General features: G+C 49.5%; 1 protein-coding gene across 1 annotated transcript in view; it reads left to right on the plus strand.

The window, feature by feature from the left end:
* Window positions 1-15,825: 15,825 nt before the first annotated feature.
* Window positions 15,826-18,011, plus strand: part of LOC149326809 (salivary peroxidase/catechol oxidase-like) — a 143,404-nt gene continuing 141,218 nt past the window's right edge. The window contains exon 1 of the mRNA XM_089564679.1: window positions 15,826-16,814. Within this exon, the coding sequence (XP_089420805.1) occupies window positions 15,826-16,814 (989 nt within the window). The remainder of the gene's footprint in view (window positions 16,815-18,011) is intronic.

The raw sequence follows: 18,011 nt of genomic DNA on the forward strand, positions 1-18,011 counted from the left end.
AGCAGTATCCGCTTTTCGCCATTCACACTTCGCTCATGTCTTCATCGCTATACGGGGGCCCTAAGCGTGCCATCGGGGGCCGGCCGCAGAAGAGGACGGCAGCTCCAGCATGCCTGCCAAGCACGCGCCGACTGGATTCCGTGGCTGCTGAGGTGAATGCCGGCGTCGCGCTGTCCCGTTCCTGCCTGGCTGAGCGGGTCCAGCCAGATATATTAGTGGAGACCCGACAACGACCTGTGTCTGTGATTCCTCCCCATACAACAATGGGTTCCATGTCGCCGTCGAAGCGCCGAGGCGCCGGTGGTCTTGGCGTGAAGCTGCGTCTCTAGCGGCGTTCGGTACCGGTGGCTGCTGCGCCGCGAGGCTTAGCCTCGTAGCGCAGCACTGTGAGGAAAAGATATGGACTTGCCTCTTGGCGTGGTAGTAAAAACTGGGAAAGGTTGGTTTCCGCATTTTCCTGACAAGAACGGAGGCTGATGATACTAGTTTCAGACGGCTAGGATGAGTTAATCCGGTTGTTAAGGAAAAAGGTTGCGGAGCTCATGCGAAGCGCGTCCGCTCACACGGCCTCCGAATTCCCGGCCAGTTGTTTCAACATGACAGGAAGGCAGAGCGTGGACACAGGATGAAGGTGAGGATGTTTGACCTAAGACTGCACAATTTCTCAAAATAACGTTTTTGAGCGCTTTTTTTGGCATCGCATTGTCAGCGGTGCAGTACATTAGAATACAGCCGAGAGGTGCTACGTACGAAGACTAGGTAACAAATATTAAATACTTACCGTTATAACTATTAATGTTTGGCTGCTTAATTTTAGACAAGCGTATAGCGCAGACTAAGTAATATCGATATCAGTCTTCAGAATTTCGGAAATGCGGTTACCATAGATGTTGTGGGCCAACAAATTTGGCCACTTGGCAAGTTATGCGCACTGGAGAAATTGCTTTGCCTGCAAGGTTCTCAAAAGCACATGTATTTTGGTGCGATGTAGCCGTGATCTGTTGTGCCACAGCTCTTAGGGTAACCGCTATTTTGAAATTCTAATTACTGATATGGGTTTTACTTACGATAGGCTACAGACCTGCCAATAATTAACAATAAAGCCTAGCAGTAATAGTTAAAAATTATATATTCTATATCAATTAACAAGCTTGCTAGGTAGCACGTCTTAGGCGTATTGAGATGTAATACAACGCTGGCAATGATATGCTGAAAAAAGTGCTCTTCTAACTGAAGAACACTATTCTTAAAAATTCTGTAAAGTCTTACATGAAGCACCCTGGCTCTTCCGTTCAACTTCAGTATACTGTGTAGACGCTGTTCCCTTCTGTGTTTAAAAAAACATTCTCTGCAAACTAAGAAAAAGAACTGAGGGGTTTTTCGCGGAACTCATAAGAAGAAAGGCAAAAGTCACTGAAAGGAAGAAAGGCACAGGCAAATGTTTGAAAATTTTAGTATTTGTAGGGCTGCATCAATAAGATATTAGCTTTGTAAGCACCTGTTAAATGCCAGAAAATTGATTACAATGCAGAAGAAAAACAACCACTTGTCGCAGGCGGCATTGGAACCAACGACCTCAGCATGTCACATGTGGTCCTTTAACAACCGAGCTACGACTGCTGCTCGCCAATCTTCTATTTTCGGGGAATTTATGTTCCATGGAACATAACCTTGAGAGTGTTCAACAACCTTCACTGTGGGGACGGATGTCTTGTTACAACCCATTGTCCACGTAGCAGGTGATGGAATGGTTAGGGGAGCAGTTGCGCCAGTAACCCTCTTATGCTTCCTACTGTATCAGAGTTCTGGAACTGAGGCCCTCGTGAGGCTAATTAATCACCAAGGAAAGGGAATCGAAGGGCTCAATAAGATACACGCATAAAGAAAGCCTACGTCGTTGAATCCAATGGAGTCAAGGAAATGTTTGCATTTTTTTTACTTGCAGTTTTAAGCAATGGGACATTCATAGACACAGCCGCATTTTTTAATAGAGGCAGCAAAAAACAAAGGAGCGTTTAAAATGTGCCACTGTGCAGTCACATTAACAGTTTAAATAACGGTATTCTACGTAATGCTATTGAGCCTCTTTTTTTCTGTTGTGTGCTTCAGACAAGACGCTCCCCTCTGTTACATGAGGCAAAAAAATGTGGTTGACTTCCTGGCCCAGAGCACTTCACAGTCAGGCTTCCTCGCCGGAATGAGAAAAGTTATAATTAAATGCACTTGAAACTTACATATAATTGTCTAGGAAAAAGGAAAGATAATAAGGAGAGCGAAGGGGCAAAGCAGCGCAAAGAACACGGACCACTGAAGAATGACAAACCCACACGCTGATTACACCAACTGAAAACAGTTTCTCTCTATTATGTACTCCATGTTCTTTGCGCTGCTTTGCTTCTTCCTAATAAACCAACTAGCCCAAATTGCCACTCTTGAATAGAAGCGGAGCCTCTCGTAAGTTCTTCTCCAGTGTTACAGCCGCTTCGACTGCTTTGACCGACAAGAGGACGGCGCTACGGTGACCCTTGTATACACAGGGAGCCGACGCGTTCAGCAGCCAGTCATCGTAAAACATGAGATACTATACGACGACCGCCTGCTCGGCGAGTGGGATGTGCTCCTCCGCCTTGCGCCTGCCACGGTTGAAAGACGGGGCTACTTGCAGCGCGTGCAATGGGCAGCTGTAAAGGAGTGGAGGCTTCAGAGCGTAATCTGGGGTCGCTGGAAAGCTGTGTGCAAATAGAATGCCACATGATTTAATTATTTTATGCTGCAATAAATATTTGACGTCACTGCATGAGTGAGCAACGTTGGAAGCAGAGGCGAAGCTGGCTGAACTCGGTTGCAAGCATCGCCCAGGGCTTAGGTCGAACGGATGCTTTCAGTATTCAGGGGATAACATGTCGGCGTAGAGCGCCCGTCTCATCAATTGGAGTTTGTTTTATGGTTACAGCTCTGAAAGAGCTTAAACCTTTCTATGCTAGGGTAGCATGTAGTCACCATGTACCGAAAACATTAAGGGCCCTTGTCCAATCATTCAATCCGCAAGTTACCAAAAGTAAAAAGTTCACTCCCTTAGTCCCGTCCACTGGGTATGCGTAATCATGTTGTCGGCTTCTCCGTGTACGCATGCGAGAGCGGTTTAGTGCTTGGCCTCAAGTATGATGAAATTTCCTTCCTGGTGGGCAGCACAGCGCATTCTGCAAGAATTAACAAACCGGACACCGGGGGCTGCCGCAGAAAGGCGACAATTCAGTCACGCACTCTTGTCGTCTGCACTAAGTTATCGCCATATCTGATCGACGAGGTGAATAAGTGCATTAGGCGGCGGTGAAATTGCGAGGCCAGCTGCTGTCTAACGCTGTCGGCGCGCAGTGGACCGAGCCGCAATCAGAATAGAATTGTGCTGCGACGAGCCGCCTGTAAAGGTGCCCGCGATGCTGCGAAGGTGAGCTTGCCAGAAGGATCTGTGTTACAGTGTTTGAGAAAAACTTCTGAAGCTTATTCTTTCGAGCAAAGGCTGATGTGGTAGAGGAGTTGTTTGCGAAGTCTAAGTCACTTCAGTATTTGCTGAACAACTCGCCTGCGTTATAAAGGCGTGTTCCGTGACTGATTTCTGGTAGTAATGACCTGCATCCAGTCGCACCACGGCAGCAGTAAACCTAATTTCTTGCGAGCTGCCCTTGGGAATTGAGGATACTTCGCGGCATTCAAGAGCCTGTAACATCTGATAGGGGACTTGGGACATCCAATGACAACACACCGGAAAATTGTGGATGCGCATAAATATTTAAGATCACTCTTTTCTGTGCGATCTGTTGCTTAGTTTACCAACCGACATGTTATAATGCCGTTCAGGCAACATAGAAGAGTTTTATAGTATTAAGGAGAAGGTGGCAGCTATTGGAATTAGGCTTAATAAGTGGTGGTCCATTCCAACGTTCTTACAGTTTCAGTTTCGCAGCTCCTCTGGGGAGGAGGCTAAAGTGGCGGTCGTGGGAACTAGTGGCGCTGTAGTCGAGCTTTTCTGCATCGTCTGCTGTCGCTTGAATTTCGCTCGCTGCAGTTACGAGAGGCTAGTCAGATTTTTAGGCTGATTTGTCGTGTAATGGTGCTGTTAGCGTTTTGAAAACATATTTGGGGTGAAATATGTGCACTTGGTGACTTAAAGCGAGAGGTACACATGCCATCCTGCTTTGCGCCCAGCTGCACAAGTGGCAACAGAAACGATATCAACGATCATCATTTTTTAGAGCGCAGCTCTTTGGCGTCCGTTCCTGGGTTTCGCGTCGTCGTCGGCGTTGTCGTCGGCCTCGTAACCAGCTCCGCCCCCCTTTCATCCCCCCAGCGCTAGCAGCGACCGACTGATACCGCTGGATGCCGCTGACGCCGCTAGAGAGTCAAGATAACGTGACTGCATAGAACACCGTCGCCGCCATGCAGAAAGAGGAGGAAAGGGTCCCCCCCCCCCCCCCCTTGTTCTTGTGTGGCGGATAGGGTGCCCTTCAGTTGCCGACGCGCCGGTTATTTCACGTAGGCCCCGGCACGTCGACGAATACGTGACCACCTTCGCACGGCTAGACCTGGTTCTTAGCGCTGCGGAAGCGAGGGTATCATATTGTTTGTGTCGGCATCGGCGGCGTTGTCCCTGAAACCAACTCCGCAGCTGGGGTTGACTCACTATCGAAAATGTGAAACAGCTTATTTGCTGCGCTCAAATTTCGCATTAGGAAGTAACGTAATCGTCGGTAATTTTTTCAAACCGCCTCGCGATGAAAGCGAATTCAGAAGGTGGGAGCAGAAGTCGCCAAGAGCGCGTGCTGTGATGTAGACTGATAAGTGTGAAAATCCTTGAAGCGACAGTATACGTCCTCCACAGGCGATGCTTGCCTAGAGGCAGTCAGCCCGAATGAACTGATGCCTCTTTCCCGCTCGGCGGAAACCAGTACTACGCCAACTGCACTCACGGTTGGTGACCTGGTGACTGCGACTCTACCATCTACGGAGTGGCAACATGAATCCATACAGGACGAAATAACTGCGAAGGTGTGTGCAGTTTTCTACTGGAGGAAGCTAGCGGCAAGCCGTCTAGTGATTTCCTAGGCTGTTGTCGTGGAAGAAGATGGTAGCTGCTTCGTGAGCGGCTACAACAAACTGCACAAGAAGCTGTTCAAAACTGTATAGCTTCTGTCACTGACCTTGAAAACATTCTGATGGAAACAGATGGCTTATAAACATCTGTCCAGGAGTAAATACAAATATTAATGAACAGCCGACAAAGTCGGAAGGTATTCATTTATTTTATTTATTTACTTATTTAACAAATACGTCAGGCCCCATGTGGGCCCTAACAGGAGGGGCGAAAAGAATACAGCATTGTGAATATGAATTCATCGCGCGAAAATCACAAACACTGGGGCGCTATGCTGGAAGGCCCGAGTTTGCTGAAACTCGGAATCTTCCCGAGCTCTGGCGACGCCCTCAGATGAGTGAACTAATGGTAGCAAGACAAAATCCCACCCTTGTCACGCCTCCAACTTCATTGGGTTATCTCGATATATTCCGTGCTTTATCATCACATCGGCGCCACCTCATGGGCTTCTTGGGCGGTCTACAAAGAACGGGCCACGTGAGCCAACCGCCGGTGCACTTTTCATTTGTGTGTCGCTCCACCAAGTGCACTGCGTGTGCAATTAGACAAACGAGGTTTGTTGAACTTTATAATGCACTTAATACACCTTTATAAGCATTTTATAGTGTGCAAGATTTGGATTTAAAGCGCTTTGGAGTGATTTATGCATTATTAAATTTTGCTTTCTACCGCGAGGGAACGCTACCAACGCCCGTCATCAGCTGACCGCCAATGGCGACGAGGTACATGTGCAACGCTGTGAAGGATACGGAAGTAGTCCGCCAAAAAATAAAGAGAGGTGTATCACTCCGCGCTGTTCTGTGGCCGTGTGGTCTAACGCGTCACTCCGGAGAGTAGACAGGCAATGGGAGCGCGTGGGTTCAAATCTCGCATGGTGAAACTTTTTATCTCACATTTTTTTTTCATCGCAAGTTGAATTTCGCGTGACTTGAATGAGAAAACTCGTTTTGTTCAGAATCCCTTGAAGATTATGCCGTGTTCTGAAATGAACTGCATGCATCTGTTCATTTCATGCATTCCGCGTTAATGTGAGCTGTCCGAAATTCGTTGTCAATGAGATCGCACCGGCTTTTGGTCAGCAGTGGCGGTTATCTTCCCGATTCTGCAGCATTGTGACTATACTTTTTAGATGCAAGTGAGAGGTTTGTGCGAAAGATGACATTAGTTCGTCGGATTTAATTAATTAGCACAGTGGTGTGTGCTCTGCAGTGGCCCGATTAACAAGTGGCCATCTGCAACTTTCGATTTCGCCGTTGCCGAGGAGCCCACTTTTTTTTTGTGTGCCTCTCTTAAGGTACCTGGCATGTTATGAATTGTTCTGTGGAACCGGTAAGCGGCTGATCCAGTCTTCGCCAAAAGAGTCTGGGACCGACTTTGGCACTGTGCTGTAGAATAGCCCAAAGGACTTGGCGAGAACAATTATTTTTTACTGATTGCAATGTTCAATGCATAATGTGCCTTCCTCGTGAAATAGTTGGCCTTCACCATGTCAGGGCTGAACTTCGAAGGGGCCTTTACGCCAATGTAGGTCCGGTGGACGCATCCCACGACGTCTGTGATGCCGCCGCGCAGAAGGAAACGCTCCCCAACATACGCAAGCTCGGCCGCAGTCGTGGGCAAAGCGAGCCGCCGCTTCTGCAAAGCCGCGTCGATAAGCGCGTCGGAGACGTCCCTCACACAGCGGGTCACATTGCTTTGGTGGCGTCCAATAAAGCGGTCTGCGCCGACGTTCCTCTGGAAGTTCCCGGTCGCGAAGAACCGGAGGGCGCAGAGGACTTGCTCTTCGACTGAAAGCGAATGAAGCCCGGTACGCACTCTCCGCAGGCGTGGGTCGTCGTCTAACTATTTACACAACCATCGTACCGATTTTTTGGACAGGCGAAAATGTCGCTGGAATTCGTCGTCGGCCAAGGCAGTAAACGGGTCCAGCCGGCCGTACTGACATTTGCCGTCAGAGGAAGCGATTACACAGGCTGCTGCTGCTGCCGCCATGACAGTCCCGAGATGAATTCGGGGCACTTCACCGTTCACGAGTTTAGCTCCGAGTTCACCTGTCAATCAAAACCATTGGTCACGCCCCCGGCGTGCCGTACATAAATTATAGGCGTACGCGCTATGGGTGGGCCACTCCCAACATCCCTGCCGGCTACAGGTATGCTGCGCGGCTGTGCTGATTGCTGACAGACATGGACGATGCGGACCATCGAAATATAACAGGCAAAACGGACGTCATCGCTGATAAATCTAAGCACCTCTGCGAAGGGCACGCAACGTGGCGAAAGCCGCCGATTTCTTCGCTCGCATACCAAGATTGCACAACACTATAGCCTGTTGCAACCACGTAAGACACAGCACAACGCTGAAGGCGCGTCACACTTGCTTGCAAGGCGTCAAACACGGAGCACGACGAACCGGTGCTTGGAGCACGTCCTACTCCAACAACATCGCATCACAGGTATTTGGCTTGGCCGTCCTTTCATCGGTGATAAAGCTCAGCATCAATGTGTCAAACACATCTGGGATCGACAAACGATCGCTGCTCCAGACCCAGTGCAATAAAATGTTTGTAATTTCCAGCACGCAAGCACTACGTACTTCACAACCGTAACACCTTTCTCTGTTATAAGTCCGATTCCATTATTACAAACAGGATCCCTCACCTGCTCGAATGATATTAATGCGATGTCCCTGCGGTATACAGCGGCGATCGACGTTAGTGACCAAACCAGTCCGCAAAACCTTGAAGTGCGCGACGTTAACAAATACTTCGCAGATACGCGCGCCACCCCCTTCACAGCTTTTAGTCAGCGTCTGATGACATAGGATGAGTTGTGTCGCTGGGTAGCACGCTCTTCGCATCCGCAGTGCACTAAAGAGGCGTCACACACAACAGGCATACGTGATGAATCATTGAATACAGCCAAACAGCAATTTTTTTTCTCACACCGCATCACAGCCGCTCGCACGGCCAATTTCTACCGCTGAGATTCGCCAAGAGCGTACTAAAAGCAATGGTTGGCCATAGCGAGGTGCGGCAGCGGCCGTAGCAGCGGAGAGCTCCACCTGAGGTCACTGCAGAGAGCAGCAGTGACGCGGGGGTGCAGTGAATTTCAGTTTTTTGCTTTTGTTTATTATGCAAGCCAAAAGATGCATGACAGTTATATTTTGATATACGACAAAAGGAAATATATTATCGCAATGGCCGAAAAATAAGACAGATTCAGCGTGTAGTAGTTGCCCAGTATTTCCAGTCGAAGGCAGCGCTACCGGCGGCGTGTCAGCGCAGGAGCTCTCTTGTTTTCGACACGGTGGGCTGCCGCTCTAGTTCGTATGCAAGCCACGCTGCAAGCAATGGCCTCACTATCGCTTCTAGCGGAAGAAAGTGTCAAATCTTTGTTAATTTCCTAAAGCTATGCTTTTCAACCACGCTTCATTGGATTCAGATTTTAAAATACATTTGGAAATGAACAAAATGTTCATAATATTATCTGTTGCCTTTTAACGTATTCGAGAGAAGAGAAAGGGTTGATGCAAGAGTGCACCTAGTGCGCACAGTTCGTCTTCGGAAATGGAGAGACAGATAGAGCCTGAAAGAGAAGAAACGCCTTTGACGCGCCCGAAAAGGCGTGTCAAACAGCCGGCGGCGAGTGTGCAGATAGATAGCAGAGAAGTCACGATTTAGCGATTGCTGATATGGCGCTGATAACTTCAGGTAGCGCTGCGGCCTGGTATTGCGCAGTGTATTGTGTTTGAAGAGTGAAACAGGCGCGCAGGGTGCGCTTGTATCGCCTTTACGTGGCTTTATCTCTACATTTTATTGTCCGCTGCCTGCGCACGTTCCGCGCTATCTTCGTTCACTGACTGGCGTCATCGCAAACTCGGATGAAACTCGGGCGAGCGCCAAACTCGGGCCTTCCGGCATAGCGCCCCTGTTATGTTTTTTTTCGGTGCTGCTAATCTGCGCGTGTTGCTTGTGTTTGCGAAGATAGGTTCGAGCGAGGAAGAAAACGGCAGTGCGCCTCGTGCAGTGCCTCGTTCAGATATCGTTCGCCCCAACCTTATTGGTTGTACCCTTGTGCCATCCAAGCGGAACAGCCTTTCACCACGTATCAACAGCAGTTATGCCATATTCTTGTTTGCTCACGCCGGAGAAAATTAATTTACCTGCAGGTATGGGCGCGGCGCCGCCCCTCTTTACGAGTGTGTAGCGGACGACGCGCGAGATGTGTAGAAAAGCGCGACTGCAGCGCCGTTAGTTCCAGCGACGTCCACGATAGCACGCCATCAAGCGGCGAGTATAGGGAGCTGCGAAACTGAAACCGTCTAAGAACGTACGTTGGGGAAGGCTTACGAGCCTACATCAAGCCATGATGACCAGGTTGTTCAAAGCTTCTATGAAGATGTTGAATCGGTTGGTTGGTTTATGGGGTTTAACGTCCCAAAGCAACTAAGGCTGTGAGAGACGCCGTAGTGGAGGGCTCCGGAAATTTCGACCACCTGGGGTTCTTTAACGTGCATTGACATCGCACAGTACACGGGCCTCGAATTTCTCCTCCAAAGAAATTTAACCGCCGCGGCCGGGATCGAACCCGCGTCTTTCGGGACAGCAGCCGAGCACCATAGCTACTGAGCCACCGCGGCGGCAATTGGCAATGACCAAAGTAAAATCACAGTAGACTATACAGATGGGTGACTTCAATGCAAAGATAGGCAAGAAGCAGGTTGGGGACTATGTTGCAGGCGACTATGGCATAGGCTCTAGGAATAGCTGCAGGAGTTAATAGAGTGCGCAGAGAGAAATAAATTGGGGATCATGAATACCTTCAGTTGAGTTCGGTTCCGTTTATTTCAGTCATTTACAACGGCTGAGGAGAAAGGAAAAAAGCAGCGCACGCGGCTTGACAAAGCTGTCGTCTCCCGTAGTGATTCGACACTGGCAGGTAACAGCAGACGATGGCGATGGCAGGTAACAGTAGACGATAGAACAGAAATTGAACATAGAAGAGCCTGAAGGTAAGACAAAAAAAAAACAGAAAGACTTCATGCATGTGCAGTATGTGGAGGTCTTCGGAAAGGTGCATTTTAGCGACTCAGAATAGAAAGGTCTCGAATTAGCCTTGACGAAGAGGAAACGAAAGAAATTAGTGTAGCGGAAGCCCATTACTGTGTTAACGGCAAGGTGGAAAGTAGAGAAATTTAGGATATCGCTGCAGAACAGATATTCAGCTTTAACTGAGGAACTCGATGTCACAAAATTCGGTTCATTTTTGAAACAAAGAAACAAAAACAGCGCTGCACGGACGCATCTCGCCAGCGCGGGTCGTAACACCGGGGAGAAGGAAACCCGGAGAGCGACTAGCTTGGTTTGTGTGGCTGCCCCCTCCACCACCACTCGCCGACAGAACGCGCCGAGGGATTGCGTCAGCCATGACGTCGATTGTTCTAGACTGTCGGAGACATTTCTACTCGAAACCGACGGAGAGGGCGTAGCCTTGCGTGCGCTAAGAAAGGCCCTCCCCTTCTTCACTGGCGCGTCAGCGGCGGCGCCGCACACGAAATTTCTCGATGCTCCTCGAAGCCCCTCCTGGCGTTTTTACCAAAGGGGACGCGCGCCGGGGCGAGAAAGAGAAGGAGACTGCACAACTGATACGGTGTATAAGTCAGCGCTTGCCTTGGCGCGAAGAACAGACAGACGTGGAGAGAGCCTATATAAGAAGGGCGTTGACCGCTGTAGACTAGTCCGGGCCGCCGTTCAAGCTTCATCGAAGCGCTCCCGCTCGACTTCCGGGACAACACCACTCGCCCTAGCCACGGTCCAACGAGGCAGCGGGCGCCAGTCTGCGGAACGCATCGTCGTGAACTTCTGGTCGTCGGACTGTGGCAGTGCCCAGTGAACAAATTGTGTTTTGTTTGTTTGAATCTATCCTGTGTTAGTGCACTTTAGGTGCAATAATTATTTTGAATTTTATTCTCTTTCGGGTGTATCTTTGCACGAGTTAAATTGTTTTGTTTGTCTCTTTGTATGTGCTTGTACTAGTGATTGTGAAATCCTCTGTATCGTCTCATTGCTGTATAAACGTTGTTTTGTTTGTGAACCTCTGGCTCCGACCCATCCTCTTGCTTGCGACCGGCGAAAGCTGGGCACCAAACGGCCAAACCTCTTGTCACTTGGTAGCAGGTCTACCTGAGCTTGCCATGCTGAGTTGAGGGCATCGTCTCTGAGTCCGAGACAGCTACCCCCCCCCCCCCCCCCGCCCGCATCCTAAAGGTGTCTGGGAACGCATGCTAAAGCGCGCCAAGTTGGGTGATACACGATCTTAATGCTGAAAGAATAAATGATAATCTCGCAGCTATCATTAGAGAGTCCGCAGTAGAAGTAGCATGTGGTAGTATGGTTCGACAGGACACCGGCAAGCTATCTCAGGAGACGAATGAGCTGATTAAGAAACGCCGAAACACGAAAGCGTCTAACACTACAGACAAAATGAAACTGGCAAAGCTATCAAAGTTTAAAAATAAGCGCCAGGTAGACGACATGAAGAAGTTTAACGTGGAGAAAATCGAACATGCACTAAAGAACGGAGGTAGCCTTAAAGCTTTGAAGAGGAAACGAGGCATAGCTAATTACTAGATGTATGCGTTAAGACACAAAGGGGGCAATGCATTTATCATTTGTTTAATGTAGTTAATGTACCGGAAGAGTTCTACACAAACCTCTCCAGCAGCCAATGTAATAAGAACGTTAATGAGAGAGGCAATAGCGCACAGCAATAGGACATCCAGCCAGGACCGAAACAGGAAGTAAAGAAAGCTTCAGGACCAATGCACAAGGATACAGCAGCTAGTGAGGATCACGTAACAGCTCTTCTGCTGAAGGACGGAGGGAAGATCATGCTAGAGAAACTAGCGACCGTATATACGCAATGGCTTGTGACCTTACAATGGCTTACATGTTTTTCAGAGTATGTAAACATTTTATCCGGGCGCGGCATTTGAGTGAGCACAGCCTTGCTTGGTGTCGTCGAATTTGCGTTCCGAGTGTCGTCGTATGGAGCAACCTAATTGTCGTGACAGAGAACACACATCAGTACCGTAGTCATCGCCATTTTTCTTCAGGAACTCGTGGCATGCTCGTGCGACACCGTGCACTCTTATTTTCCGGTAAATATAAAAGTACATATTATGTTCTTTCAAATTTTGAACGTCCTGGACGCGATGTTCATCAGAAAAAAGAGACTAAAGTTGAGACCACGAAGCTGCTACCACCAACGCCCTTCAGCAACGACAAACAGGATCGCCTGGAAACAAGCCGCGATTATCGGAAGGGGAAAAAAAATATTTGGGTGTCATGCCGATATCTGGAGTCTTTGATGGTCCTGGCTATAGACAAGACCCTAAGACGCATTGAAGTCTAGTGTCTGACGGAAACCAGTCTGGTCGGGATGGTACATGACGAAATTATACGCCGCCGACCAAAAGAAAAGATGAGATGATGTTTCGGCTCCCCACGGGTGCCTTGTTCACGATGAGGTAGAACGTAGCTGCGTTGTCCATTTTATACACGGCACAAGAGCGAACCCAGGCACCTAGCGTAGAGGGGGGGCAAGTTTCCGTCATTCCGATTAAGTGTATGCGCTGTCGTTTGAATAATCAGTGATTCCAGATAGAGGCGTAATATCTTGTCCTTTTCTTTTTCGATGACACGTGCCTCTGCCCAGTCTATGTGGTGTTTGGCGGATACTGAGTGCTCGGCAAGCACATTTTGATCTGCGCGCCGGTTTTTGACGTCACTCTTGTGATCACGCAGTCTCCGCTCAAAGTCATCCGACTCGCCAATGTACAGGCGCCCAAATCTTTAACTGGCGTGCGCGAGCGGCGACTTTTCTGTGCGTCAGCGCCATATGACGGAGCGAAGTTGGAAACAGAATGAGGCTAAGCGCATGCTCACAAAGCACGCTCAGCTGGGCCCGTCGTCTGCCAGGCTGTTCCTTATGGTGTCTTCGACTGGTCGTTTCAGATCGCTCTAGAGCGCTCTGAGATGCAGCCGCACGTTCGGCTGGTCGAAATCAAGCGTTCTGACTACATTCGGCTGGTTCTTTCAGAGCATCCGCCTACAGCTCAGAGCGCTCTGAGGCGCTCCGAGAAAAACGTCGGAGCGGCCCCGAGATGTGTTCACGTGACAGAGCCACTTCCGCCGTTTCGCGGAGACGGATGCGAAGCCAGGGTAGCCAGGACACACCACGACCGGTCTGGCGAGGCCTAACGCGTCGGTTTTTACGCATCCGTTCAAGCAAGTTTAGGCGCTTAGGTATTAGACGCATTTAAAACGTCCCTGCTGTGTGGCTCTGTGAGGCGAAATGTCGAAAAAAACACGAATCATTACGTTGGGTACGCCATTACGAAAGTTACGTCCTTTTTCTGCTTCCTGCGCTTTCGCTCTGAAAGCTTGCTGACCATTCGGCTTGACCGGTCTCGCTATGCGCTCGGAGCTGGAGCGGCTCTCACTTTGCCAAATCCGAACCGGATCGTGGGAGCGACCAGTCGAAGACACCATTATTAAGGACGTCACCCCTTATTATCGCGTTTCGAGGAGCCGGCAGCGTGAGTAGGCGAATGGTTTTGCTCGCATTTTACGTTCCGAAGAACAGCGTTGTAGCAACGAAGCGAGGAAATAAAACTGAAAGACAGGCCGAACACTCCCAATTATGCGATAAGCCGGAGAACATGGATCGTTCATGTGTTACTGGCTGACGCGAACGCTTTTTTTCATCTGCATGAAGGGCGCTTATCAACACTCTGCGTGCTTTATGCTTTAGCGTGGCAACGAAACTAAAAGGCCGCTGTGAAACTGAAGTGAAGCTGCTCTGCAGCCGTGCTCGCAGCAGTTTGGAACAGTTATCATGATGCCACTCCGTGTATGTCAAGCGACAAGACTCCGAATTATAGGGATGTCATTGGGCGGCTCATCGCAGAAGGCCATGCTAAAGAATCCGGAGTGGCTGGGGCTTCAGTGGGCAGAATCATACGTGCCTACTGGGACGAAGGTCGAATCGAAGATGCTCCTCACTACCTCATCAGGAAAACAACAGAAGAAGAAGACTTGCAGATTGTTGCCTGAGCTAGTGATAACCCTTTCATAACGATAATGACCCATATATTCCATTCATAATGAACGACCCATGTTCTCCGACTTATCGCATGACTGGGCGTTTTCGGCATACCTTTCAGTTTTATTTCCTCGCTTGGTTGCTACAACGCTGTTCTTCGGAACGTAAAATGCGAGCAAAATCATTGGCCTACTCACGCTGCCTGCTCGTCGAAACGCGATGAGGGGTGACGTCCTTAAGAAGGAACAGCCTAGCAGACGACGGGCCCAGCTGAGCGTGCTTTGTGGGCATGCGCTTAGCCTCATCCTATTTCCAACTTCGCTCCGTCATATGGCGCTGACGGACAGAAAAGTCGCCGCTCGCGCACGCCAGTTAAAGTTTTCGGCGCCTGTACGCAGACGGGCAGTCCGCACATGGGATCGAATAAATGACATCTGGGAACTTTTTCTTCTTCAGCTTGTCTTTGACGTGCACAAGCTGACTCCTCAGCTTTCGAGCGGGTACATGCGCGGTCTTTACATCGTATGACCGTAATATGCGCGCCAAAGTTTAGCTGATGAGAGGGACATAGGGAATCGCAGCTCGTTTCTGGGTTGCGGGATTTGCCTGCAGCCTGGGACGTTCCAATTGACGCTGTACAGAGTCCATGACGTGTACAGGATAGCCACAGGTGGACAAGTCTCGCCGTACACGTACATATTCAGCAATCCGGTCTTTCCTCTGTAACACACTTTTTTTCGTCGGAGGAGCGAAGACACCACAGAACGTTTCTGGCAATCAGGGTGAACGGACTTAAAATGGAGATAACGGCCGGTGTGCGTGGGTTTCCTGTAAACGGTGAAATTTAGACGTGAGGACTGTCTGGAAACGAGAATATCTAAAAAAGGGAGATGGCCGTCGATTTCCTCTTCAGCGGTGAACTGTATGGTAGGTTCCAAACTGCTAAGGAGAATAGCAAAGTCATGTAAGTCGAGGCTCCCGTGAGGGAGCCGAAACGTCATCTCACCTTTTCTTCTGGTCGGGTCCTTCTAATTTCGTCATGTACCATCCCGACCAGAAGGGTTTCCGTCAGACACTAGACTTCAAGCATATTCGCCAGGCGTATGGCCAACCAATCATCACTGAGACACGACGCTATGTTTCGTTCACAACCCGGATCGCAGCATTCAAGGGGCACCTCAAGTTCAACCTCGACTGCAAAGCCCAAGGTTTGATTCCCCGTTCCTTACTTCTGCATCGGCCGGTTTGCAAAAGATTTGGGTTGAGCGTAGTTTCAAAGGCGGAACGACAGCTTCTACAGGCCAGGATCCTGGAATGCAAGGACAAAATCAGAAAACTGGAAAATGATGTATTTTTCGCAAGACGACGGCTAGAATTCAACTGCCCGGAAGAATTAACTAGCATACAACTGCATGCAAACTTCTAAGCTGGCCTTCGTTCGCGACAAGCTGAGCATGCTCACGAGAACAAGTTGGAGAGGCTTAGGCTGTGCCGGGGGAATAGTTCGTCGGATGCCCCAAAGCGTTTGTGCGGAACTTTTCCTCCTACCAGCCGAACAAGGCGGAAATGTCTGTCTTGAGCCTGGGCCTCAATGTCAACACTGGTCCCACCCCCGACGCCAAGAAGGTTATATGTGCTGCAGAGAATGCTTTAAACCAGGTTGAACCGTCGCGTCGAGAAGAAGCCCGCACACGCGTGGTGAGCGTCCTTTCAAAGCTACACTTGCATTCATCGATCTCTCCCCTCACGCGCCAAGAAAAAGAAGCTATTACAAGCCCCTGTATTGAAACAGATATTGTGACACTTCCGGCTGACAAGGGGAATGCCACTGTGCTTCTAGATAAGGGCGACTACAAAAAGAAAATGCTGGCCCTCTTGGAGGACGGTAGCACTTACGCTCGTCTCGCTCGAGATCCGACGGCCAAGGTGCAGAGAGAACTACAGAAATTGCTGGCTGATGTCTTTCGAATGGTGCCCCCGCAGCACAGGTCGCTGTATTACTACCTCTTATGCCATAATGGCTCAGCCCCTGCGATCTACGGCCTACCAAAGATTCACAAGCCCGACGTCCCTTTGCGTGGATTTTACGCAATAGTGGATTTCACGCGTTCGCCGCTTCAGAATCTGTCCAAGTTTCTGCACAGAGTTATGTCCCCTCTCGTCAGCAAGAGCCTTCCACACTTACGCAACACCCATGACTTCATCGAAAAGGTTCAAAACCTTGAAATCAACGCCGAAGAAATCATGGTTTCATTCGACGTAAAGTCACTCTTCACGAGTGTGCCGATTGACCTTGCCGTGGAAGTATGCACAGCTGCCCTTGAATCAGACCCATCACTGTCAGAAAGAACACCGATAGATGTGCATGACTTGACCCGACTTCTCAGATTCTGCCTGTCAAACACGTACTTCACTTTCGAGGGTGTCCCGTTCAGGCAGATTCATAGAGCCGCCAAGGGTGCATCGATTTCCGTGACGATCGCCAACTTGACCATGGGAGAAATCGAATGCCGCGCCCTTGCGTCTTTCACGCCTGCCCCGAAGGTGTTCCTGAGGTACGTGGATGACTGCTTTTGCATCCTGAAGAAAGAAGCATTACATCACTTTGCTATTCACCTTAACAGTTTGGAACCTAGTATACAGTTCACCGTTGAAAAGGAAATCGACGGCCATCTCCCATTTTTAGATATTCTCGTTTCCAGACAGTCGTCACATCTAAATTTCACCGTTTACAGGAAACCAACGCACACCAGCCGTTATCTCCATTTTAAGTCCGTTCACTCTGATTGCCAGAAACGTTCTGTCGTGTCTTCGCTCCTCCGACGAAACGGAGTGTGTTCCAGAGGAAAGACCGGATTGTTGAAGATGTACGTGTACGGCGAGACTTGTCCACCTGTGGCTATCCTCTACACGTCATGGACTCTGCACAGCGTCAATTGGAACGTCCCAGGCTGCAGGCAAATCCCGCAACCCAGAAACTAGCCGCGATTCCCTATGTACCTGGCATCAGCGAACCTTTGGCGCGCACATTACGGTCATACGATGTAAAGACCGCGCATGTACCCGCTCGAAAGCTGAGGAGTCTGCTTGTGCACGTCAAAGACAAGCTGAAGAAGGAAAAGTTCCCAGGTAATATTTATTCGATCCCATGTGCGGACTGCCCGTCTGTGTACATTGGCGAGTCGGGTGACTTTGAGCGGAGACAGCGTGATCACAAGTGTGACGTCAAAAACCGGCGCGCAGATCAAAATGCGCTTGCCGAGCACTCAGTATCCGCCAAACACAACATAGACTGGGCAGAGGCACGTGTGATCGAAAAAGAAAAGGACAAGATATTACGCCTCCATCTGGAATTGCTGATGATTCGAACGACAGCGCATACGCTTAATCGGAATGACGGAAACTTGCCCCCAATCTACGCCAGGTGCCTGGGTTCGCGCTTACGCCGTGTATAAAATGAACAACGCAGCTACGTCCTGCCTCATTGTGAACAAGGCTCCCGTGGAGGAGCCGAAACGTCATCTCATCTTTTCTTTCGGTCGGCGCCTTCTAATTTCCTCACCCTAAGCTGCAACAACGGTAATCTCCCGCCTACGTATGGAATATACCTAGGACGATTACTGCGACGCACTTCAGCTTTTTAATTTTTGGCTCAGTCAACAAGGCTTCCGTACGGAACCTGAAACGTCATATTACATCTTTTTGACCGCTGCCTTTTGGTCGGCGCTATTTCTTTCTTTTCACATTGAATC

The sequence above is a fragment of the Amblyomma mixtum genome, chromosome 10 (genome assembly GCF_055824585.1).
Source record: "Amblyomma mixtum isolate Tamu chromosome 10, ASM5582458v1, whole genome shotgun sequence".
NCBI classification, from domain to species: domain Eukaryota; kingdom Metazoa; phylum Arthropoda; class Arachnida; order Ixodida; family Ixodidae; genus Amblyomma; species Amblyomma mixtum.